At 46.5% G+C, this 26,469-nt stretch overlaps 1 protein-coding gene across 1 annotated transcript in view; it reads right to left on the bottom strand.

The window, feature by feature from the left end:
- The window catches only part of LOC135369299 (uncharacterized), a 53,692-nt gene that overhangs the window by 17,439 nt on the left and 9,784 nt on the right, over positions 1 to 26,469 (bottom strand). The window contains exons 5-8 of the mRNA XM_064602897.1: positions 17,638 to 17,687; positions 13,045 to 13,153; positions 8,885 to 8,950; positions 4,805 to 4,943 (exon numbers count right to left, since the gene is read on the bottom strand). Of these exons, the coding sequence (XP_064458967.1) occupies positions 4,805 to 4,943; positions 8,885 to 8,950; positions 13,045 to 13,153; positions 17,638 to 17,687 (364 nt within the window). The remainder of the gene's footprint in view (positions 1 to 4,804; positions 4,944 to 8,884; positions 8,951 to 13,044; positions 13,154 to 17,637; positions 17,688 to 26,469) is intronic.

The raw sequence follows: 26,469 nt of genomic DNA, 5'->3' as shown, positions 1-26,469 counted from the left end.
CACATCAAATGTTTTAGGATTTAGGGTTCGGCGGTCGGTTGGTTGTGCAGGTTATCTTCAAGCAGAAGATACACGGTAGCCGGGTTCGAACCCGGGTGCCGGCTATGCTATCTGGGGTTTTGCCTGGGTTTTCCTGAGGCGCTTTCAGACGTATGTCGGCACAGTTCCCTTAGAAGTCGACCCAGGGCGCACATTCCCCAGCTTGACGTTGCCCACAACGGCAAGCCCTCTCGCCATGACCACCCCCACCACCTCTTCAAGCAGAGAGCTATGTGGGAGGGGAGACGGCCGAATGGACGGCATTAAGCCTCGATACTAAAGGTAAACTCGCACTCGGAAACGCATTTATTCAGGCTCTAACAAGTCAGCAGGGCGTAGAACCGCATGATAATGCATGTCATGTAATTGTAAATTCAGAACGAGGCTGTATTCCATAGTACAGCTCGCTAAATATGAAGAAACTAATTGTATTTGGGTGATCTTCCTAATCAGTGTTCATGTTGAATTACCTGCCATTGGGTGCATGACTCCAGCTCGCTTGCTTTTTAAGAGTTATGTTACTAATGCGTGGTCTTAAATGCACTGTTGCAGAGAAAAGCATCTGAAAGGGAAACCATCGTGAGGTAAACAGTATCGCTGAAATTTCGTTCGTTAGCGCACCGATGAGCACACCATCGAGGATGACGATGCCGCCAGAGCGCCGATTCACGCTGCCGCCGCCAGCCCAAAATTGACCCAGCGCCGCCACCAACATAAACGGCATCGCGGCACACTTCTACACCACCACCACCAAACCCAGTGCAGACAGCAGTCGACGGCGCTAAGACACAACTCGTGAGTCCCCGAGCACGTCGTTGCACCGGGGGCTCGTAATGGGAGGCCACCATCTAATCGTTTTGACCCAACATAGAGTTAATATAGGAATACTCTAGAGAACGTACTTGACCGCCCGGGCGCAGCCATCCGTTGGTCATGGACAGTGTTAGTGGACGAATTTCAGCCGCCTAACTACAGCGGAGCTGCTCCGTTTGTTGCCAACACTGTGCAGTCACGTGGTATGAGAAACTGGGGAACGAGCCTATGGAGTACCATGGAGGCAACGGCGTCCACCATAGGAAGCGAGGCCAGTCGTGTAATTCTGTTGAGAACGCACGAATCTTCTGGTTACGTGCAGGATTGAGTAGTGCTATCGGAATCACAAGGTAAACGTTGCCATATCAAACGTGAATGATATCTTATCTATGAGATTAACTGCGACACCGCCAACCCTTTGCTTTCCACCGACACGGATGAAGATGTTTCCGCCTATGTCGTGTTGAAGTGGCGTTTGTGTGCTTTGCGAGCGAAATCAATAAATCGTTACCCATCATAACAAATGTAGGCATGTATTTCCGAAGGCAACAGAATTCCAAAGATGAATACACACAGTAAACCGCCATTTTCATGCTGCTGTGCGGACCAACGGGAACCGGAAATAGCAAAAACAAAACCACCCGCCATTCCATGCTCTGGTCTGTCGGGTTTCGTGATAATAAAGTGATGAACGAACGGCAGCACACAAGCAGTGATGGGCAAAGTACCTCGAAATTATACTTAAAGTAAAGTACCAAGACCCTGGCGTCATTAGTACTTCAAGCATTCTTGACAAATGTTCTAAAGTCATCAAGTCCTAGGTTAGTGCTAACCCGTGAATACGAACTAAATCAGATGACATACTTTGCAGTTACATGTAGATAGATAACCAGTCAGCTGTGCTGTGATTATGTAATATACCCTGACAGATCCAAGATCACACGCCCCTAGTGTGGTGTTCCGGTACTAATCTTCTGCTATAACAGGCCAGCAAAGTCAAGGGAAAAAAAGTACAGGTCAACGGAGATTATATATTTCTGGGCATTTCATGCTGCTCTTTGAAATACAACATGTTTAACAAAAAAATGTGAAGAAAATAAAAGGAGGATGAAGCACAATGTAAGCCACCATTTTATACGACTGTGATGTGCAGTAATGTAATCCATATGACCAATTATAAAAAAAAACGTAAAATGTAGAACTGAATGTATGTGTGTCTATCAAAGTGTTTATCATGTAATGCAATCACACATTGTGATATAAAACGATTATTGATTGCCAATGAAGGAAATAATATAACGAAAGCATAGAAGCCTGCATTGGGAGAACTGAAATGACAATTGACCAAGTCATTGTACTGCCGGTTGCAGTGTCATAATGTGTGCGTGTCTTTGCATTTCATTCGTTTTACATAATTGGTGAAGCGTTGATAGCGTTGATACTTTTTCAACATTTCAAGCCTCTGAACAATAAATTTGCTCCAAGAAATATGCTCTTTAACAGCACAAAACTTCGTTTCGGTAAAATGTCAGACTAGGCCTCTTGGTACTGCATCCCACTAAAAGCGCTAAAATGACGGCAAGAACACGAAAAACACAGATAGCGCTATCTGTGTTTTGGTTTTCTTGTTGTCATTTTAGCGCTTTTAGTAGAGTGCATTTTTGATAGTCTTATGTGATTTTTTGTCTGGAGTGCAAGTTTGGGTACTTGAGTAATTGATGGGAAAGTACTCGGAAAAAAGTAATTTAAGTACGATGCAAAGTACACGATTTAAAATATACTTAAAGTAAAATACAAGTACACAAAAATGTACATAAAGTAATCCTTGAGTACTTGTAGGAAGGGAGTTGCCTCAGGACAGAAGCCGCCGATATTTCGAACACACACTGTTCTTCTTCTGGGCACCGTCCTCATCATTGGCATGGTATTTAAAGGGTTAGGTGTGACGTGTTTAAAGGTTCATGCGAATTGTGGGTCAACACCCCGGAAGGAAGAAAGGTTCCGTACGGGCTTCTACGGCCGGAGTGAATGGCTGCTTCGCTAGAGTGTGGAGGGGATTATGTGAACGTAGTGATCTAGGCTACAGACCCGTTACAGAAAAATTGAGGGTTCACGAACATATGGACGAAACGGGACAACAGGCAAGAATTGGCAAGCATAGCGAAAGATAAGGAGGTTAGTGGTTACGTGGGGAAAATTCCAGAACGAGCAAAGAGATTTTTATTTTAAATTTGTAATACAAAGTTGTGGCATGCAATAAAGAAAGTAGAAAGCAGTGGCCATGCAGAACATAACAGATGATAATGGAGGTAGAAGGGAAAAGCATATTTTATTTGTGAAATGTTTCTAGGGCGCTTTGTGATTTGATGATACCGGACGGGTGAAGAGCGTTGAAGCCCGTACGGAACCTTTCTTCCCTTCAGGCTGTTGACCCACAATTCGCATGAACATTTAAACACGTCACACCTAACCCTTTAAATACCATGCCAATGATGAGGACGGTGCCCAGAAGAAGAATAGTCTCTGTTCAAAATATCGGCGGCTTCTGTCCTGAGGCAACTCCCTTCCTACATCTCTACCGGTTCGCTGGATTTCTACCCATCTACATCCTTGAGTACTTGGTACTTCAAGTACTGCCCATCACTGAACACAAGCAAGTGATGTCGTTGGAAAATATTCACTGCGTATTTGCTTAACAAATATATATGAGATACGCACATAGTACGCCAAATTTAGATAGCAAGTGATGGATTAAGCAAAAGGAGCACGTCAAATTTAGCAGAATGAAGCTGTCAACGGAAGGCAACACCTTCCATGACCAACGGATGGCAGCTCCCGTATGGTCAGGCTCTTTTGAGCGAGTCCGAATCCCCTGTAACCCAACACCCTTCGGTTTCGACTCCCCCTACCGGTCGCGGTACGCTGTGGTCCCTGACACTTCGCCAGGCCTCCACGTGCATCGTGATGATATTCCCCGGACCTAGCGGCACCTGGTCAAGCAACGCGCTCCCTTACCGCGTCGCCAAGCACTGATCACTCGCCCTGACGATGCGTCAGATCGGTAACGCCTGCACACGCTTGTGACAATGGCTCACGTCGCGCCCACGGCACACGCTCCGCCTGCCTTCGCTACCCACATCGACGCTCCGGTACTCGTGGGCCACCAGCGGCCAGCCAAGTTACCGCCCATTTCTGCGGCATGCCTCTTGTCGCCCCGTCTCTCTACCCGCCCCGCGTCGGAGGCGCGGAGTACTGTGGTGGCCACCGACGACGTTGGCCACCGTGATGTGGCCCCTGCTGCGCCTGTGACGATGTGCCCCTGCTGTCACGCGCTACGGCGGGCGCTACTGCGCTGGCACGTCAGTTCTACCGGCGCCGTCCTAGCGTGAGGTCATGCACATCTGCCCGCTGGGGCGTTCCATCATCGCCGATCGGAACTCGTGTAGGGGAAGACCATCCCCCTCTATAGTTTTATACCAAAGAGTGAAGACAAGGGGTGGGCACCGGCAGTTATTCCTCTCTTTTTCTATGTTTCTTTCTCTCTTTCTTTATTCTCTCTCTTCGATATTTTATACCAGGGTCAAGACGAGAGGTGAGCACCGACAGTTATCGTTCTGGGTTTCCTCTCGTTATCTTATACAAGAGAATCAAGAGAAGTGTGAGCACAGACAGTTATCGCTCTCGGCTTCTTTTGGTTATTTTTCATTGTCAACTGCAAATGTTGGCAATGTGCACATGTTGCCCAGTACAAGAGGTCAGCACCGACCGTTATCGCTTTAGGCCTTACCGAAGGAAATCTTGAAATTTCATTGCTAAAAATACTCAATATACAGTGAAGCTATTACATAGCTTCAGCTTTGATGTTAAAAATATTAGAAATGAGAACACATGATTTATATAGGTTGACCGCTCGCTTCACAGCCCGTTTGAGATGTGTATTTGAAATACTCACCCCATATTCGCCTGGTACACGGAGTTCTTGTTCACAAAATGGCTCTTTTCTGATGTTGAACATACCGAAAAATGATGGTACACAGCATGTTTCGGGTGTATTGAAGCACACCAGTCCTTGTTCCTGAGCAAGTGCCATTCTAACAAAAAAATTAATAAAAAAGCCATGTCATTTGTGATTATGCATGCCTGCTTTGCCTAGAAAGAATGTAGACAATACTCAAGGGTTGAGAAGTGTCATAAATAGTACAGTTATAGTTACGAAGGCTTGCCGAAAAGTTCCCGGTCGGACCCTCTTCGAGATACACGAACGCAATTTCGTCAGCGTGAACACAAAGAACGACGTGAAGTCGAAAGAGTGAAATGAGGCAAAACTAACACGTAACGTTTGTCGGTCTGTTTTCCTGGCGACATGCCACGCGTGCCGGAGGGTGGTTTATAGCGCCAAGCACACGGCCTGTCAACAGAACCATGCCGAATACAAGCGTTGGAAGATGGAAGTTTTGAAAGACGCAAGGAAGTTCATGTTCATGCAGAGAAAAAAAGAAAACCCTGAGTACATGATGCAAATATTATGTGCCAACTGACTATCATACTCAACGGTGAAGAAGTGGTGTACGAATTTTCACCTTGTATTGACATCGGGGATGCCAGGTAATCATGGAGGCTTCCAACGTTGTCAGCACGCGAAATTGTTGATTGTGTCCCTTACCTTGTTTGGGGAGATCGGTAAAGCGGTGAAAACGATCGCGAAGACCTTAGCCATTTCCACGCATTGGATTTGTCATTTACGCGAAGCAACAGTTCATATAATGGTGGGACTCGGGATCTCCGAGGCTGAGAAAAATTCAGCGATCTGCGGGAAAGTTCACGGCGCCGATTTTCCGGGGCAGGGAACGCGTTTGATGACTGACCATCTTCACAAAACAGAATACGTAATGCAACATGCTTACGTGGAGTTAAGTTGCTTTGTTTTCTTATTGCAAACCTGTATGACTACGCGTGTAATAGAATAATCTTGGACGATGCATTTTTAAAGAAATATACACACTTATTCGTATTTGTTTTGGTTTGAGATCGACTATTTGAAATGTGAGAGATCCCTTCACGAGCTCACCCTGTGAGCATGGATCCTGTATCTGGTGCACTCTTAAAAATGAACTTCACCACATAGCACGCTCCTAGCCACCCATCATCCCGAATGACAACGTTCTCGCCCTAGATTTGTTGAAAACGGGAGGAGGAGCCTATTTTGTGCCGTGCATAATGGACACAAAATAGGCTCCTCCTCCCGTTTTCAACAAATCAGGGGCGAGAACGTTGTCATTCGGGATGATGGTTGGCTAGGAGCGTGCTATGTGGTGAAGTTCATTTTTAAGAGTGTGCCGCCACCCCATAACAGATGTCAGCACAAGTCTGTAAGCCCTAAAGAAGCTATACTGGGAAAAGTACCGGCATCTTTTTCCCTTTCACTCTGCGACCTTGGAGCTTCAATGGTGGCAACGTCACAGGTCGCCGAAACAAACCATGTAAAATCAAAACGTTTAAAAATAACTATCTGAAATATTAAACTGCATAATAAACTGTGACGAATAAACGATCCGAAATATTTTTTCCCCGTCCCTGATTGGTGGACACGCGACGGCTCCACGACCGCCACTGAAAATAGTGTGTTCAACCCGCTTGCGGCTAGACAGGACTCGAACTGTGAACGAGATTTCGCTACACCGGCAGTAGGTTGTCCGTCTATATGTGACACGTGGCCAGCGTTGCTAAAGATTCGCTGGCGGAATTAAGCTCATTCCTCATTCAGTGGCTCTCTTTTCGCTAACACATCGATTAGTTGAGCTGTCAGAACTCAGCGGCACTAGACCCTTGGCCTCATGTGTACCACTAGGAAAAAGACAACATCACAAACCAGTGAAATTTAATATAGAGGCACTGAATCCTACTTCTGCCCACCGTATCAAGCGAAAATGTGGACAGCCGTGTCCCCTTTGCACTACAAAACTGCCGAGGGAGTCGTAAAGATTCGGATACGAAGCGCTGTCCCCTACCTTAAACTCACATTGCCGCCACTTTAAATTCTGCTACGTGTAACAGATAGCTGGCGTAATAACATCCAGTGCGAATGACCATCGTCGTGTATTCCATCCACACCACCACCTTATAGCCCTCTTCTTCAACCTCACCTTCCTCCCAGGAAGCCTATTATTTTCGTTCACAGCTCAGCGCTCAGATTGCTCGAGTGTCAAGAGTGCGTGTCCTGTATTCATACGCGCATCGTTCATCACTTTTAAACTGGATATTCCAAAATCCAAACCTTTTTAGAAGTCTAATTGATAACAGTACAAACATCAGTAAGAAACATCATCTAGCATATTCAGCCGAAAAGAACATCGTGTCGCTCATACACTGTCATACAGAACATTACCTGCCTAAGCCTAACATGATTTATTTCAACAGCGTTTATTTTGAGGACGCGTGTTTTTACGCGGCTTATTTCAGGAACTAGATTTTGAATGGTGGAATTTTAACCGTAGGTTTTATAATGTTTTATTTTAAAACATATGTTTTCGTCACTATAGCTGTAAGGTCGCGGAGGCAAAGATCAAAGAATAGTGGTACCTTTTCCCAACGCAGGTTCTCTAGTAAGCCAACTCCTTTGAGAAGTATCGATCCAGGTGATCAGAGACATGGCGACCTGTAACCGCGTACAGGTTCGTGTACTTTGTGCACTTAGTGCCTACACGTTACGATAGTTTTGCTTTGTCAACTCTAGCCACCTTCGTGCCCGTCTACTCACAGGACAGCCTTAAAGTAAGATAAATGTCATCCTTAACTTAGTCGTTTTCTTTCTATAAAACGACTAAGTGGGGCAGCAAAGTGTAATTCAGTAATTCACCTCACAGAACCATAATGGTCGCAGAAATTGAATTTAAAACGCGCCGCAAAAACCGACCGTGCGCAAGGTTGCTGGAGAGCAGTACCACCTTGTGACCTTGCGCTGATGCTATAGGGGCCGGGCTCGCTGAATGGTTCAGACAATAAACCTCTACCCGAGAAACGTCATCATGACGTTGGTAGACACACCGAAACCAAAACAGATCGGAAGGGGAGAGCTGGGTTCCACGAATGGACAATTGTTCCCTGCCTCCTACTGAAAGAAAAGTAGGACCGAAGGTCGCGTCCTTTTCAGAGACCATCGTAATCCCCTCAAGACCGTGGCTTTCGGGCGCGACCTTGTTCGCCACTAGCTTTGAACGTAGTACAACTCTACCAAACTCGTGGCGCTGTCGAACATTATGACGTCATTTGTTTACAAACAGGTAGAAGTCTATTGTCTGCGAGTCAGCTGTTCAGGGCTCTGAAGGAGCATTGTCCACACGTAAGCACCCGCGGGACAATAAAATCATCCGTGCCCACGATTCCTAATCCCCTGGGAGGGAGCCGGTTTACTGACTACAAAAGAAGAAAGCCGTCTAACACAAAACGAAACAGGCAGGCGCTGACCTCGACAGGCTGCGCAGACGCTATGACATAATAAGTCGTCACTCCCATGTGGCACCACGGTTGGCGAGCCGAGGGTGAACCAGCGCGGATGTGCTAGCACATGTTTTTTTCTGGTAAGAAAAAAAAAAAAAGAAGAAGAAGCTACGTACATCAAGACATTTTGTGCTGTTCGGCAAATTGACGCTTATACTTTCATCAGATGTCTTACAGTTAAAGTATTTTGGATGGCTCTCTGTACTCCTTTAACTGTTACTTGACTTGGATTCCAAAGACAGATATTGATAGTGCAGTAAAACGAATGACGCTATACTCCCGAGCTCTTACAGTTCACTGCATTACCATTACCAAAGCGGTTGGTTAATGATGTATGAAGTGCCCGAAAAAAAAAGGAGAGGGTGGGGTAGATTATGCATGTACGGAATTGCTCCGCGCCACAACGCTGAGATGGAATTATTCGTGATGTGCGCTGCGTCAAAACCCTATCTGCCCCAGTTATTTATACATTCTTGGAGCATAAAGATAAGAGTGTCTCCAGGCATTGAGAATATTTTCCCCCGACTAGACTTACCGGTAGAACTCTTGAACGTCCCTGCAGGTTGATCTCGCATCACTCAGGCGTCCAGTGGGATGCATGCTAAAGAACAAATTCGTATTCATGCAAGGCATAGGCATTATTCCCACGTTCTATAGGTAACATAATCTATTGTAATGATTGAGGAATATGAGCTATGCGCCTTGTGGCAGTTGCAGGTGTGTGCGCTATGCATGATTTATTACATCTATAATGTCCTTATTGCACTCACAATACCTTCCCGCACTTCCGAGTTTTCTTGTGCGTGAACGGTACCCAATCAGGGTAACTTTTCCTCTCTGTCTTCAGAATATTTTAGTGATTTCACAGTCCTACCTTCTTCCACTTCACCACAGCCAATATTTTCTCTCTCTCTTTTTCTTTTTTTGGCAGGCCAAGCTTGGCAGAAAGAACTTGACTTAACACCAGTCCGGTATTGAGTGCAAGTCGTGTCTCATAGCGACCTGACCCTTGCATCATCCACGCTTGGTTTTTCAAATGGTTTACCAAAATCTGGCGATTATGAGAAAGAATGTTTTCTCCGGCGAGAATCATCACATGCTCTGGTGTTGGAGTATCATCGTAGAAGCTGGTTTCAGATATAGCATTCACATTATATGTAATGTTCTTTTTTTTTTTTTTCGCAAACTAAATGTTCACCCCGGTCAAAGCAACTTCGCACTTTCCACTATAAGTGCACTGCCCTAGCAAGTTTAATTCTGGACTTACGCACTGCATGATTAGGGTAGATATCACTTGATGCATTCGAAAGTAAACTAACAGAATTGCTGCACGTCCCCGATGTTCTCAAAAGAAATATTGATATTTAAAAAAAAAAGATATTGTTTTGCGCCATGTGAACGGAAGCGAATGTATAGCTCTAATATACTCTATTCAACCATTCTTATATTTTAATCTCATCATTACATTTTATTTTTATTTTAATATGTTAATATGACAGCATCGTTCCAACTGTTGTCGGCACCAATTCTGAAATTCCTCTTAAACTTAACGCTGATAATTGTGGCGTCATCTCTAGAAAGCCATATGAAACGGCGTTTGATACGAGCGACGTCTTAGCATTGTTTATACTGGCACCATCCATGGAAAGCAGCGTGGAATGGTGAATGGTGGTGGCGTGGTGGTGGTGTGACGTTCAAGCCATTTAAACTTAGCGCGCCTAGTGAACATTTGTATATTTGTATATTGGATAACTGGACTTATTCCCTTTTTAGTATTTTTGTTGCAATGACATCTGCATGCGGGTGAAATAAGATTCAGGGCTATACCGCAATCTATAGACAATCTTACAAAGACGGGCGCGCCACTAAGCGCGCGGCGCAAGGCAGCATGGGAACTTTGAGGGACACTGCTCCGTCGTCTGCTTCGGTTATGGCTTAAGGGCAACCTCCATGGAGCGAATTTTTGCAACGAAGTTCGCGCGGCAGACTGCCACGCGCATTCCGCCGCCAGTTGTTCGCCGGCACCACCTCCATGGGGCGAAAAACCAGCGGACGGCGTCGGGAAGTCATGCTGTGATGTCACTGTTGCCAGGGTATAAGGTGAAAGCTTAGTGAAATCAGTTGCTCGAAAAATTGCGTTTAATGTCACAAATTTTGCAACTAAATCCAACAACTGTCTGAAAAGATGCGCCCAGTAACGTACCGAAAGGCATATTCACTACTGCGTAAGGAAAATATGCTTCCTGGCAGAGAATGCCTCATGTTCTAGCGCTGCAGTTGGCGAAAGCGCGAGCAGACGACAGCACCCAGTTGGTTCACCGGCTATGGTTCACCATATGGTTCACCATACCCCGGTCGACGTTGCTGCTGCGCACACCGGGTATGTTGTTGTTTTTCCTGTACCTCCACCTCTTGCACCCTAGTAATGCTTTAAGACGCTCGAAGTTCCAATGAGCTCTTGCGTGCCATAGGTGGCGCTTGCTTTTGTAAAAAGGTCTTGCTTTGTAAAAGGCTGCAGTTGGCGATACAAGATCTTGCTTTTGTAAAACGTTTTGTAAAAGGTTGCTTTGCCGCAGGTGGCGCTTTATTTTTGAAGCGTGATGTGGGCAAGCTTACGCTTGTCCCATCCAACAGTTGGCAGTACAAGGTCTATTGGTATATTGGCAGTGTAAACGATTCAGCGTAGTGGAGGGTGTTATTAAATTTAAATTACCACATTAGTTAGCTGAATGTAGAATATGCTAACTCCACAACACATCCCAAATTTGGGGTGAGTTAATTGTAAAGCACAGGAGTGTTGGCGCTCTACTGAAGCACAATACAGCGTTACCACTCAAGTGCAAAAGCAATGGGGCGGAGTTTTAGAACTGGCCTCAGTTGTTGACTTTGTTGGGGAAAATAAAGCGAATCAGTAAATTAAGAATATAGGGAATAGGGATACAGGGAAAGGTAGGCTAACATGATAAGGAAGATGGTCTCACAAGTTCTGTGACTCTTCTAATCAGTCAATAATACAACAAAAACGTATATTGGCTCGCTGTAGGAGGGTAAGAGACATGAAATACATGTCTGTCAATGGGATGGGCAGCCAGATCATTTTGTACACATGCATAGAAATGGTGTGGCTTAAAGTTTATTACGATACGGAAATGAACTTGGTCGTCTTCCTACGTCACATGTCCGTGTCAGCGGTACAAGTTAGCGTTGTAATCGGAAAAACGTGTGCGCTAAGCTAATAAGTCACATTATGCTGGCCGTATGGGCACTATTTTCGAGACTGAGCTCGCTTAGTATCCCAACAAGCCGATCTATAGGCTGCTCCACTGCACTAGGGTAACTTTTTCCCACCTGGCGTCACTGTCGAAGTCTGACTTCTGAAAACGGTGTTTCCATCAAAACCTTGCAATGCTATATAGAAAAATGGGATATTTGTTGCTCCTGGGTTTTCTTGAGTGTCGCTAAGTCAGACACAGGAAATCGATGCTAACGGGACATGCATGTAAAATAGAAACGTGCGTATCTGTTACACACTTTGCATTTGTTATTCGGGGAAACTAAGCTGCGATTGCTTTACCAAATATTCACTTCATGTTTTCTCTGTTCGGGATTTGTCGACTTATCCCCTTACTACATACATTGGTGATGATGTCTCATTATTAGCTTCCTCTGCATAGCGTGATAACAACCGCGTCGACTTCTAGAAATTTTCCCATGTTTACGCTCACGCACAGCTCGCTGTTCGCTCAGCAAAAAGTGGTTACACGCTTAGCGATGCACTACATTTCTGAGTTGAGTAAATACATAGCAGAAGAAATTTGAAAAAGGGACGGCGGCACAGGGACCGGGTGCTGACTCCCAGTGACCATCAAACCAGAACGCGTGGACTCTGTAGCGTCATCAGTGGCGTGGCATCAAGCTTCTCCTCCTCGTTATAATCGGAGTGGCGAATTAAGAGTAAAGCGCGGAGCTATGTTTATGTGAGTTTTTTCCTAGGAAACAAATTGTACACATCAAAACCTTTCATGCTACTCGGTAAATTGACACGCACACTTTCATCAGACGTCTTTAATGTGAAGAAGTTTTGGATGGCCCTCTGCGCTACTTTAAAACGGCATTTGAGCGAGGTTTATTGAGGCGGCCACACATGGAATGTAATGTGAAGTGTTTCGTTTTTTTAGAGATGTTCATATTTTAGCGCGTGGTGGCGCCATCACTGGAAAGCGGCGAAAAACGTTCGTGTGGGGGCGTTATCTATTGAAAACAATGTCAAGCGCACCCGTGACGTCAGAGTGCCGCAGGCGTGGGAGTGAGATGGCGTGGTGCCAGAATAGGCGTGACGCCAGAGACGCTCCAAGATAATGGACGGCTGTATGTGATCAATTGGCTTCTCCCAATGTTCTAAGTGAAAAATATTGAACAGCCTCCACCCGTTCAAAGTTTACGAAGAACACAAAAACAAAGAAGGAGCCCAGGAGGCGAACTCATATGATCAGGCACTATGCGGCGTGCGCAGCAAAATGTTCTCCGCAATTGTATATTAGTCATGTCATAACTATAGCCACCACAAACAGAAGTCACCTGCATGCGCCTTACCTTCTCTCCGTGGATGTAATTACTCAAAGCCAAAGTGGCATAGAGTGCATGTTCTGAAGACGACTATAAATGTCAGAAATGAATGCTGAGGAAGTGGCTCACAATTTAAGAATCCCCCGCCGCAGTTCGTCAAGCCTGGCATAGGCGTACGGCTGGTCCCAGAACAGGATTAGATTATGCGTTGAGCACATTTTACCAGTGGCATTGTACCCTGCAATATTGTTACAACTGCCGTTGGAATTTTTATCATCTTCAAGAAGTCAACAATTTCAGTGACATAGGTTTATCTCAGTGGATCCACTGTGGCTCAAAAGAAAATCAATACGCACCACATGGAAAATAGTCCCTGGATAGCACATGGAAATCATATCACTGCGAAAGGCACGCGCACTAATTTACTATAACACTAGACGGGAAAAAAAACAACAGCAGCTTTATTTTGATATTATGAATAAGGAGTTTCACCACCAGAGGTGACACTCTACCGCTTTGCTGGTTGGTGTGGGGGATGAAATAATTAGTCCCTTCCCCTCTCCAGAGCCCCCTTCAATTTTTATGTATTTCTGTTAGCGATGCGCACCCCCCACTTATAATAGGATCCTGTTGTGCCCAAAAGGCGGCAAGAAAGAGAGAAAGGCGGCCACGCAGCTCATACCAAGACAACTGATACATAGCCAAGTCACACCAGACAACTCATACCACACTGAACTCACACGAAGGCAATTCATACCACGCTCAGCTCATACCAGAACAATTCATACGAAGACAACTTATAACATGACAACTCGTAACATGACATCTTATACCAAGCGAAGTTTTACCACACTAAACTTTGTGTTGCAGGAAAGAGGTTGTTTTTAGAAGTTGTTTTTCAAACTCAAAACTCCAGTCACGTATGGAAAAGCCATTTCAGAAGAAAATAAATCACAGACTTTCACATATGCTGAGGAAATGTAACGTTTCCACAAATGATATAAAGCGCGCTGACGGACTGTTAAACCGTACTACAATGATCATTGGAAATATGGAACTGGAAACAGGGAGCTCCAAAAAAGAATGAAAAGAAATGAAATCCAAACTGTCCAACCCTCTACTCGTCGTCATGGCATACTCCAGAGCTTTGCAGAGTACAGCATGCTGCTTGTAAGAATAGGAGGCCTCTCCCTGGATGACGTTAACTGTCGCCAGGCCGATAAGCCGTTCAGGAGTACCAGACCAATTGACTGGACGTAGACACTGCTGTTTAGTGTTCGCCCCGTTTTACCACAGTCCTTCAATGCTGGTTCTATGAAGTTCTACTTCGTCTATCTTGACTATTATGAAGAATGGTTTGCTACTCCCTGACCGGCACTTGTAGCACCGACCATCCCGAATACAACACCTGGAGGTGCCTGCAAATGGACACCTTTGAAATACTATTGTAATAGGCTAGAATACGGATTGAGCCAATTGATCACCTATTCAAAGCACTAGTGTCGTAGCGTTCCATGTGACTACGAAAATGTGGGGCATTTTCGGTTTGGTTTCTTTTAAAAAAATTCCCGTTTCGCGTGCTAATTGCAGTACACTTTAAGTATCCTTGAGTGTGCGTGTGCAAATGTCATCTGTGGGGTTTGTACAGTTACAGTATAAATCACATTCTTTTTCCTGATATGACTTCTCCCGACCTGACTTGAATTGGTATAGTACAAAAAGAAAGCTAGTCGCATGATCAACCCACCTCAGCATGATCAACACTCGAAACAAGTGAAATGTGGTAGAAATTGCCTTGGTGTGAGTTGAGTGCCGTATGAGTTGTCTTGGTATGGGCTTTGGTAGAGTCGAGAGAAGAAGAAAAAAAAAGTCAGGTGTTTAAAAGGGCAGTCGCATCAGTAAAGAGATCTATGAAACCAATACCACTATGTTCGCCATCAGCCAACAGTCTAACTGCCTATTTTTTTCGTTCTAAAAGTGCTTCAATATTAACTAAACGACAACACGAACCAGGTAAGGGTGTTTCAAATGGTTGTAATCGTATTCATTATTGCGCTATTGCATTGAGCACTGAGTCTTTCGATTGGGTCATTTCATTTCGATAGAATTACGTTTACATAGTGAAACACTGCTTGGATAGCCCATCCTAGTAGAATTCTAGACACTTTAGTACAGCCCAATTGATAAACTGGTTAGGCTACTTTATACAGTAGAAACAATTGGTGCAAAATGAAAGCGTTGTACGATTGTAGCTGTTGCTATGAGACTGGCTGTGATACTCACTGTTACGTACTTGTATGAAATCATATTTTTCAGAACTCGGTGAACCTGAGTTTTCGTTAGTTGAGCATCTCACATAACCGTCACGTTAGGTTGCACTGTATGTCATGTGACTTTTTACAAGACTTATAGTCCGCCTCAGATATGCGCCTCATACTTTCCACTCGGACTGTTTCAATCGTTTAGGTGAGGGCACTTCATACTCGGCTAAAACGTCGCGTAATATATACCCTACAGCCACCGTTCACACCTTCCGTTGTACAGAAATGGCTGCTAGTCATGAAGCCAAAAAGATAAGTTCAATAATGACAGAGCAAGGGTGTGGCTACGGCGCTTCAACGATACTGATTTTGAGCGGAACGTGTCAAGTAGAAAGCCGATTTTCTATGAATTCGCGATGTCATCAGCCTTTACATTCAAGAAGCAGAAGCATGACAGAGAACCATCTAAGGAACGCGCAGTAGTGATATTAAACTATCGATAGTACATCGATACCGTTGAGAACGTAACGATGGCTGCATGATAACTGATCATTGATGGTTGCCACAATTCTACTAAGCATTTCTTTTACATCAAATTTTTCTGCTGTAACAGTGCACAAAGTAGGTCTCAAACGGACTGTACTAAGCTGCATCAGTAATTAATAGGATGCGATAACGTTACACTAGATTAACGTAATTAGGTTGCTGGCCGAAATGACCGTGCTCCAATGCTCTCAATACAATAAGGCATACAGGTATTCGAAGCAATCCTACTTTTCTTGCATTCTCTTTGAGCCCCTCATCTCACTATGCGAATAACATAGTGAAACAACACGTGAGTGACGCATGAGAGACGATAGAACTGTTGTACCACAGTCGCGTGAATGGCTCGCGCCGGGTGAGGCGTCTCAAACATGGCGGAATTCCGGATGTTTTCGTGCGCACGACAAGAGATCGCTGGGTTTTGAATACAGTCGATTAACTTTCAACTTTGAAATAACAGTGCAGCGTTACTCCACGCTCATCACCGACAATAACGTCCAAAATCCTATGCGAATTAATATATTTAAAGTGTAATTTGGTGTAAAGCAAGGCAAGAGCAGAAGACGGATGTATGCCGGTATTCCCTTTCTGGCAATCGAACCATTCCAATCAGAAGTTGGTCTTTGACGATCGTCCGGCGTTTGCAAGGAGCCTGCTGTTCGCGTAAAGTCTGTGGTGTCTCTGTAGGTTAGCGTGAGACGTCTTCGTAGAGTAAGGAGCCTAACAGTGTGCTCAACGCGGCAGGCGGCAGACTTTTGGATAGCATATTGCGGTGCGCACCCATGCAGCGTGGATTGACCACGTGCGGAGTACTGCACCAACGAACGTGGGGTCGCTGTGATGACGGAAAGCAGCAACATCGTCAATAACTCCGGTAGGTGGCATTTTCATAACTTTAGCACTAGGAAGGTATCAAGTTTGGAGCTCTCAATGTTGTCTGTTTCAAAGTTTTGACCAATGCGTACCATTCGTGAATCACACCGTAGGATCAATGGGATGCTCTCAGCGGTGGAGGAGCTCAATAGTTATAATATAAAGTCTTTTAGAGATTGCTTCCATCAAGCCGTGCGTAGCTCATGGATCCGATGCAAGCGACCACTACCACCCTTCGAGTTGAGAATGGCCCCTACACGAACGTCGTAGAGCGGATGAAGAAACGAGAGCAGAAGGATGACGAGATCCGTAAACTGGAGCAATGGGGAGTTAAACCTTAGTGAGTTTCACAACAAAATTCAATAATTTTGCGGGATATAGACTTAACCCGGTTTTGTGCTCACCATTTTGTAATAAAAGATGAAACAGTGTTCGCCACCGAGAACACATCCTGTTCATGTATCTTTTATGGGCCACTCTATTCAGACAGAGGTAAGATAACGGGTGAATCAGGAAGGGGAGAAATGAGCCAGTTGTTTCCTGCTGGGGCAATCGGGACGACGGAGAATCGCACTACAGTCAACCAGAGTACCTTGGAGCGAATCGCCTCAATTCCAGTTCTTGTGCCCGCGCTTAGGTCATCATGCTGTTACTGTCGTTTGGCCTTCCTTAGCCGCTGAGAGTGCAAATCTTTAAAGCTCGTTTATGCAAACTTTTCCCGTAGAAAAAAACTTGGTCTGGTAGACTATGGGGCTGTGCCGAACATTACCGTGTCAGTCTCATTCACACGTTTCCTTATGGGATGGTCCCTTTAAGCATACCTGGAACCGCGGCAGCGACTAGCCGCTCGCATTATTATCAACAAGGCCTTATTGCGGAATAATAGCGGTTGTAATTCTCTTTAAGTCGTTCTGCATAAGATAACTTCGCAATGTCTTCACTGTCTTCAACCAACCGAGCAGGAAAAAAAAAAGAAACAAGAAAGAGAAGTACGCCAAACAGCGTACAACAGGAACGCATTCGAAAGGAAGTACTATGTCCTTACATGTGTAGCTACCTCCGTCTTCCCCGGGATGATGATACGGCGGTTCTGACCTGCAAGAATGCGAGTTTTACTAAGATGGTGACCAGGTGCGGATTTAGGATTGGGGGGGGGGGGGCCTAAGGGGGCCCTAGTTCGGATGTCCTAACCCCCCTCAATTTCAGTTGTTACATAGAGTGTCAGTTGACATTGGTAGCATAATAGCATGCTTTCCAAGGCAGGACCCCCCCCCAGAAAAATTCAGGATCCGCCCCTGATGGTACAATATCTGATGCGCAGGATCACTCTTTATATCCACGTGTGATATTTGGATATCTGGGCTGAGTCTTCGACGATGCTGTTCAGCCGGCTCAAATGTGGCAAAAAAATTAAACGCTGGAACCTGAAACGTATTTTTCGCTCAGGAAGCCAGGGAGATTCATATCAGGTAAACATAGTTCCCGCAGTCTGTGTAAGCTCTTACCCGGATAGTACACACTTTTCGACTTCGAAACGGGAATTACTGCGTCTATGTCGCTCTCGGAACACAGCGAAGCTTCCTGAACTGACTGATGACTTGGTGTTATCTTACCAGCGATCCAACTACTAGCGGGGTGCACTGGACTGGTGTGCACTTTTATGGCAATTTCGCCTATGTGGCGCTCGGAAACAGCGCAGCGTCCTAAGCTGTCTGATTACTTGGTGATACCGTACAAGCGACCCAACTACAGGCAAGGTGCACTGTAAAGGGCTCATGTGCACTTTTATGGCAATTTCGTCTATGTGGCGCTAGGAACACAGCGAAGCGCCCTAAGCTGTCTGATTACTTGGTGGTATCGTACCCGCTTTCCAACTACTGGCAGGGTGCACTGTAAAGGGCTCGTGTGCACTTTTATGGCAATTTTGTCTATGTGGCGCGCGGAACACAGCGAAGCGCCCTAAGCTGTCTGATTACTTGGTGATATCGTACCAGCGATCCAACTACCGGCAGAGGGCACTGTAAAGAGCCCGTGTGCACTTTTATGGCAATTTCGTCTATGTGGCGCTCGGAACACAGCGAAGCGACCTAAGCTGCCTGATTACTTGGTGATATCGTACCAGCGATCCAACTACCGGCAAGGTGCACTGTAAAGGGCTTGTGTGCATTTTTATGGCAATTTCGTCTATGTGGCGCTCGGAACACAGCGAAGCGCCCTAAGCTGTCTGATTACTTGGTGATATCGTACCAGCGATCCAACTACCGGCAGGGTGCACTGTAAAGGGCTCGTGTGCACTTTTATGGCAATTTCGTCTATGTGGCGCTCGGAACACAGCGAAGCGCCCTAAGATGTCTGATTACTTGGTGATATCATACCAGCGGTACAACTACAGGCAGGGTGCACTGTAAAGGGCTCGTGTGCACTTTTATGGCAATTTCGTCTATGTGGTGCTCGGAACACAGCGAAGCGCCCTAAGCTGTCTGATTACTTGGTGATATCGTACCTGCTCTCCAACTACTGGCAGGGTGCACTGTAAAGGACTCGTGTGCACTTTTATGGCAATTTCGTCTATGTGGCGCTCGGAACACTGCGAAGCGCCCTAAGCTGTCTGATGACTTGGTGATATCGTGCCCGCTTTCCAACTACTGGCAGAGTGCACTGTAAAGGGCTCGTGTGCACTTTTATGGCAATTTCGTCTATGTGGCGCTCGGAACACAGCGAAGCGCCCTAAGCTGTCTGATTACTTGGTGATATCGTACCCGCTTTCCAACTACTGGCAGAGTGCACTGTAAAGGGCTCGTGTGCACTTTTATGGCAATTTCGTCTATGTGGCGCTCGGAACACAGCGAAGCGCCCTAAGCTGTCTGATTACTTGGTGATATCGTACCCGCTTTCCAGCTACTGGCAGGGTGCACTGTAAAGGGCTCGTGTGCACTTTTATGGCAATTTCGTCTATGTGGCACTCGGAACACAGCGAAGCGCCCTAAACCGTTTTTTTTACTTGGTGATATCGTACTAGCGATCCAACTACCGGCAGGGTGCACTGTAAAGGGCCCGTGTTGCCTTTTATGGCAATTTCGTCTATGTGGCGCTCGGAACACAGCGAAGCGCCCTAAGCTGTCTGATTACTTGGTGATATCGTACCAGCGATCCAACTACCGGCAGGGTGCACTGTAAAGGGCTCGTGTGCACTTTTATGACAATTTCGTCTATGTGGCGCTCGGAACACAGCGAAGCGCCCTAAGCTGTCTGATTACTTGGTGATATCGTACCAGCGATCCAACTACCGGCAAGGTGCACTGTAAAGGGCTCGTGTGCACTTTTTTGACAATTTCGTCTATGTGGCGCTCGCAACACAGCAAAGCGCCCTAAGCTGTCTGATTATTTGGTGATATCGTTCCAGCTATCCAAGTACCGGCGGGGTGCACTGTAAAGGGCTCGTGTGCGCGTTTATGGCAATTTCGTCTATGTCGGGCTCGGAACTTGTTGATATGGTGTCATCAGTGGCCCCACGGGACTAACCATCACACACCTCATCGCCCAGCAAGGGCTGACCATCACTTCGCCCTCATCTCCATTCCTCCTACATCTTCCATCCTCTTAAGAGGTCTCACAGTGAGGATATAGTTCTTGCACCGCGACAGGAGCTTTCCCGACAGCTTTAAAGTACTCTTGAGCCGCATTCTCTGGAAATTCTCGGACAATCGTGGCAATATCACAGTGGGGAAGAACCCCACATGGTTAGAGATATGGTTCTTGCACCGTCATAGGAGCCTTTGCGACTACATCACAAGAACTGCTGTGTGAATTCCTCGGGAGTTCGCGGCCAACACTGTCAATGTCCTCGTGGGAAAGTGTCCAACATGGTTGCAGATATGGTTCTTGCACCATGATAGGAGCCTTTCCGACCGCTTTAAATGGCTTTTGTGTTGCGTGCTCCGGGAATTAACGGCCAACACTGCCAATGTCTCTGTGGGAAAATGTACCACATGGTTACAGTTGGGTTGAGTCGGTAGTTATGTCGCTGGCACCACATCACCAATTAATTAGTCGGATTAGGACGTCTCGCTGTGTTACAAGAGCGAAATGGTCGAAACTGCTAAAAAAAAGTGCACACTAGCCCTTTAAAGTGCACCCTGCCAGTAGTCGGGCCCTTCGCACCATATCACCTAGTGATCAGTGAGCTCAGGACGGTTCGTTGTGTTGTCAATGGGCATCATGGCACAGATGAAGTTGCCAAAATCGTGCATACCAGCGCATTAAAGTGCCCCCTGCCTAGTTGTGTCGCTGGCACGACATCACCAACTAATTAGTCAGCTTATTTTCTAAATATTGTTTCACATACTACTGGCCCAAATTCATGAGCCTAAGTAGGGGTGGGCAAAGAATGAAGCAAGGGCAGCATCAGAACACGTCAACGATAAAGCTGTGGAAAACTGTTCTACAGATGAACTATTCAGCACTGTTTCAGGCAACGCATTCCACTCAACAATTGTTCTTGGGAAAAAAGAATACTTAAAACAATCATTTTTAGCATTGAAAGGCTTCAATCTTCGTGATCGTGACTGGCGTGTACACCTTCCTGCGAAAGGCTGCAGGTACCGCGAAGAATCTATTTTTAATCGCCCATGAACTGCCATAGATACAAAAATTTCAAACGGTGCTTCAAGCGACGCGAGGCCAATTTTGTCCGAACGGGCCGTAGTCTACAACTCACTGACTGAGTCCGTCCTCCTATAGTTATAGAAAATAAATCGCAGAACTTTCCTCTGAACAGCTTCTAATTTTGACACATTTGGTACCATGTAAGGGTCCCATATTACACACACGTACACCAATACAGACAGGAGATATGGATTGTATGCCCTTAATCTCGTATTGGCTGTGGCAATACTGAGATGACGCCTCAAATAATATAATTTCCTGTCGCCTTTCTTACAGTGTTGTCAATATCCATATTCCACCTGAGATCTTCTGTCAAGGTCGAGCTTAGGACGTCTCGCTGTGTTCCCAGCGCGAAATGAACGAAACTGCCAAAAACGTGCACACCAGACCTTTAAATTGCCCCCTGCTGGCAGTTGTGTCGCTGGCACCACATCATCAAGTAATTAGTCAGCTTAGGACGTCTCGCTGTGTTCCCAGTGCGACATAGACGACATTTGCAAAAACGTGCACAGCTGCCCTTTAAAGTGCACCCTGCCGGTAGTTGTGTCGCTGGCACCACATCACCAAGTAATTAGTCAACTTATTATGTCTCGCTGTGTTCCCAGCGCGAAATAGACGAAATTTCCAAAAACGTATACAACAGCCCCTTAAAATGCACCCTGCCTATATAGTCGTGTCGCTGGCATCATGTCACCGGGTCAGCTTAGGACGTCTCGCTGTGTTCCCAGCGCGACATAGACGACATTTTTGAAAATCTGCACACCAGCCCTTTGAAGTGCACCCTGCCGGTAGTTGTGTCGCTGGCACCATATCACCGAGTCGGCTTAGGACATCTCGCTGTGTTCCCAGCGCGACATAGACGACATTTCCAAAAATGTGCGCACCAGCCCTTTGAAGTGCACCCTGCTTATATAGTCGTGTCGCTGGCACCATATCACCGAGTCAGCTTGGACGTCTCGCTGTGTTCCCAGCGCGACATAGACGACATTTCCAAAAATGTGCACACCAGCCCTTTGAAGTGCACCCTGCCGGTAGTTGTGTCGCTGGCACCATATCACCGAGTCAGCTTGGACGTCTCGCTGTGTTCCCAGCGCGACATAGACGACATTTCCAAAAATGTGCACACCAGCCCTTTGAAGTGCACCCTGCCGGTAGTTGTGTCGCTGGCACCATATCACCGAGTCAGCTTAGGACGCCTCGCTGTGTTCCCAGCGCGACATAGACGACATTTCCAAAAATGTGCGCACCAGCCCTTTGAAGTGCACCCTGCGTATATAGTCGTGTCGCCCGCACCATATCACCGAGTCAGCTTGGACGTCTCGCTGTGTTCCCAGCGCGACATAGACGAAATTGCCAAAAATATGCACACCAGCTGTGCAGGTAGTTGTGTCGCTGGCGCCACATCACCATGTAATTAGTCAGCGTAGGATGTCTCGCTATGTTCCCAGCGCGACATAGACGAAATTGCCAAAAATATGCACACCAGCCCTTTAAAGTGGACTGTGCAGGTAGTTGTGTCGCTGGCGCCACATCAACATGTAATTAGTCAGCTTAGGATGTCTCGCTGTGTTCCCAGCGCCACACAGACGAAATTGCCAAAAATCGCCCATGCACACCACAATGCACACCAGCCCTTTAAAGTGCACCCTGCTGATAGTTGGGTCGCTCAGTTGAAGGCTTCGGATGGAGAGGCCGTGAGGGCTTTGAACTGATTTGATTCATGCAAAGGCTGGTGAGGGCAACGCACCAAAGTGTGGCGTGAGGGTGAGGGCCAGTAAAGGCACGCATTTGAGGGCCGTGAACGTGAAGGCGAGTGAAGGCATACGCTTGTGAGGGACGTGAGGGTGAGTGAAGGCGTGCCGTTGTGAGGCCCTTGAGGGCATGTGCCCGTGAGGGAGAGTGAGGGTATGTGCCCCTGAGAGCTGTGAGGGCAAGGGCGAGTGAGGTTTAACCAAAATGCCCACCTATGATCCGGACTCATCTTTTGCGTTATCACGGAAAAATTGGCGGAAAGGGTATGGCGATAACAAGGGTGCCTTATCTTGTGACACGCCGCGCTGATAACCTGTCATGCTATGCGAAGGGAGGCGTTCCTGGAAGCTTTAAAAGATGTGTAAAGGACGGCATCGGGGCTCTTTCCTGATTATCGGCCAGGCCGAGCGGACCTCGGGCTCTCTCTCTCTCTCTCTCTCTCTGTTGTAACTGGTAGGTAATAAATGGCTTTTTGTTAGGTACTTCTCGTGTATAGATGAGCGAACGCGAATGGCACCGGGAGTGGGATAGCCTGCGATGCGGCAGGAAGGAAGATGTTCCCACAAGTGGCGCCCGACGTGAGGCCCAACCCTCGTTCGTCGGAGGCTGCGCTTGGATGGTGCTGTATGTCATCCGGAAGGCGACTGGTGAGCAGAGGTGGGCGTTTGTCCTCACGAGCCTCGCCCTCACCTCAATTTTCTGGGAGAAAAATTTTCCTCGCCTCAGCTCACCTCAAAATTTTTTGAAAATTTTTCCTCACCTCACCTTAAATAATGTTTTGAAATGTTTCCTCACCTCACCTCACCTCTTTTTTTTCGAAATTTTCCTCAGCTCACCTCAATTTTTTCAAGCTGTGTATTCGATGTGACGTTCGCATGGATTGAAGAATCTTCATCATTAAAGTCGCGTTGGGTTTGAGTGACTGCCAATGAACTCGTGAAATTGCTTAGTCAATGTAACGTTTTCTTTTTTTTTCTGGAAGATTTGGCCTAATCAATCACAGAAAACGCTTCGTGGAACGATTGTTATACCTGTAACAGTTGCGCGTATCACCGGCGAGAGAGGAGGGGAGTCCCCGCCCAGGTGAGAGACAGAGGCTGCAAAAAGAAGGAAAGATATCCCGTGTACGCGCGGAAGAAGTTTTCATCAAGTGCGCGTTCATAAAGTTTTCATCACCTCACCTCAATTTTTTTTTGAAAATTTTCCTCACCTCACCTAGAAAAATGGAAAATTTTCCTCACCTCAAATATTTAAAAAAATATTTTCCTCACCTCACCTCAAACATCACCAGAAAAATTGGCCCTCAGCTCACCTCACCTCAAATATCGTGAGGTGAGGGTGTGGAAACCCTCACCCTCACACGCCCTCGCGAGGGTGCCCACCTCTGCTGGTGAGAAGCGGCCACCCATCACCCGTTCGGCTCGATCGTCTGGCTGGGATAGGAATGTTGCATCCTCAAATTCGACTCATATTCAGGGTTCCAGCGCCATACCCATTTGCTGGATGTTCCCCTTTCTTGTTTTGTGTCAGGCCGGATTCAGTCTGACATGTTTGTTTTTGTTATTATTCCCAGCTTCCCCGGCCTGACCATGGACGGCCCACACGCTGCCATAAGGGTAGGCTATCGGACCAGGACTAAGGGCTTAGCAGACCGTAGGGTCCGGAGGGGCAGGATACTATTTTCGAGGACTGCTTCGCACAGCACGTGGCTATGCATGCCAGAGATGTCACCCTACGTCTCTCTTCAGATGACGTCATCACTGTGCAAACCGCCGCCACAATTTGACGGCACCTCGAAGAAGACGTGAACGACGCTCAGTCTACCTTTCGCGTTTGGCAGTACCCGTTATTTCTGGTAAGGCTTTATCTTCCAGCGGAAGTTTGTGACGAAGCTGGCCAAGCGCAGATGCGTGCGAGACGAGGATTAGGGTGCCCCGCTAGTCTCGCTCGTGTCGCAGCCACCAGCCTCCCTTGTTCCCGCTGGCTGCAAACGCACAGAACGCTGCTATATCGGCTGCTAGAACTAGTGCTGTCGACCAAGTTACCTTTCGATAGAATTATCGTCTTCACGATGCCATTCTTTCTTGGTGGACTTAACAGATCCTCCCGTCAGGAGGTGCCTCCCGGTCGTTGTATACATGTTTTCTTTTTCCAGTTGCATGATGTCCAAGAGGCGCAAAGAAGATTGCGGCCCAGCGAGGTTCCCGGTCGGCTCGTACGAGATCTGCACCAGACACCTCAGCCACCCTTCAGAGGGCTCCACGCTTTCGGTCCCCGAAATCCATAAAGGTTGCCCATCGTTGGGGCGCATTGCATCGAGCCAGCACAGAAGCTGCTCGCACACCCAGGGTCTCCGAAGGAGACGTTGCCGCCGCCGCAGTAGCCGTGTTGGAAAGATATCGTACTGAGCTATTACGACGTCCTGAACAGCCCACGGATCGCGTGAACCACGTAGATGACGTGCTTATCGATATCCCCGAGGAAGTGGACCTCTGAACCAAAGTCTGACACCGGACAACCTGGAATTGGTTCATTATTTTTTGTGTGTTTCGTGAGCCCCAAAGTGCCCCCAGGAACACTCGAGCTTTTCAATGCTTGATGTATTTTTGAAGTAGGGGAGATATGGTGATAACAAGGGTGCCATATCATGTGACACGCCGCGCTGATAACCTGTCACGCGATGTTAAGGGAGGCGTTCCTGCAAGCTTTAAAAGATGTGTAAGTGACGGCATCTAGCAAATGCTGTTACATAGATGTTACAATAGATGTTACATCTTTTTCTGATTGTGATATATATTTATTGATGAATATACCTCAAAGGCCCTTGCGGCCATTACATCAGTAGGGACATCAACATGCGTCACTTAACAAACACAGAAGTTACAAGGAACATACATATCTGGAAGACAGACTCTTCTTTTCGTTTGGTCATCAGTCTTGCTCAAGAAATTGTTCAGTGTAGCAACGGTAGACAATGTCAAGAAAGGAGTGTTCATCTATCGTTCGGCAAGACCCATAAAAACCGACTGTTGTGTTTCAACACAACATATTGATCTCATGAACCATGCATCATCCTTCATAGCTTTAAATCATCCTAAATACAGATGTTGAATTATTGTAAACACGATAGACGAGCTGTGCGAAGAGGTACCTCCAGTTAGGACCTTGGGTACTTGAACCCTCTGGCTGTTTCTGTGGAGAAGGCTTTCGAGATCCTGTTCACTGCACAAGGTGGGATGACCATCCTCTTGATCTTCCTAAGCTTGCGCCAAAATCACCTTGCAAACTGGCGATGATCTGTATCTGTTTTTGTTTTGTCTACACAAAAATACGCAAAATATAGTTTAGCCAAATACGTAAGTGGTCACAGTACAGGGTGCGTGCAGTGGCATTTCCAAATGTAACTGAGAGCCACTGCAGTATATCTGCACACTCCCTGTATGTTACTACACATGGTGTA

Source organism: Ornithodoros turicata, chromosome 9 (genome assembly GCF_037126465.1).
Source record: "Ornithodoros turicata isolate Travis chromosome 9, ASM3712646v1, whole genome shotgun sequence".
NCBI classification, from domain to species: Eukaryota; Metazoa; Arthropoda; class Arachnida; order Ixodida; family Argasidae; genus Ornithodoros; species Ornithodoros turicata.
Note: the sequence above shows the minus strand (reverse complement) of the source record. Positions and strands in the feature narration are given on the sequence as shown.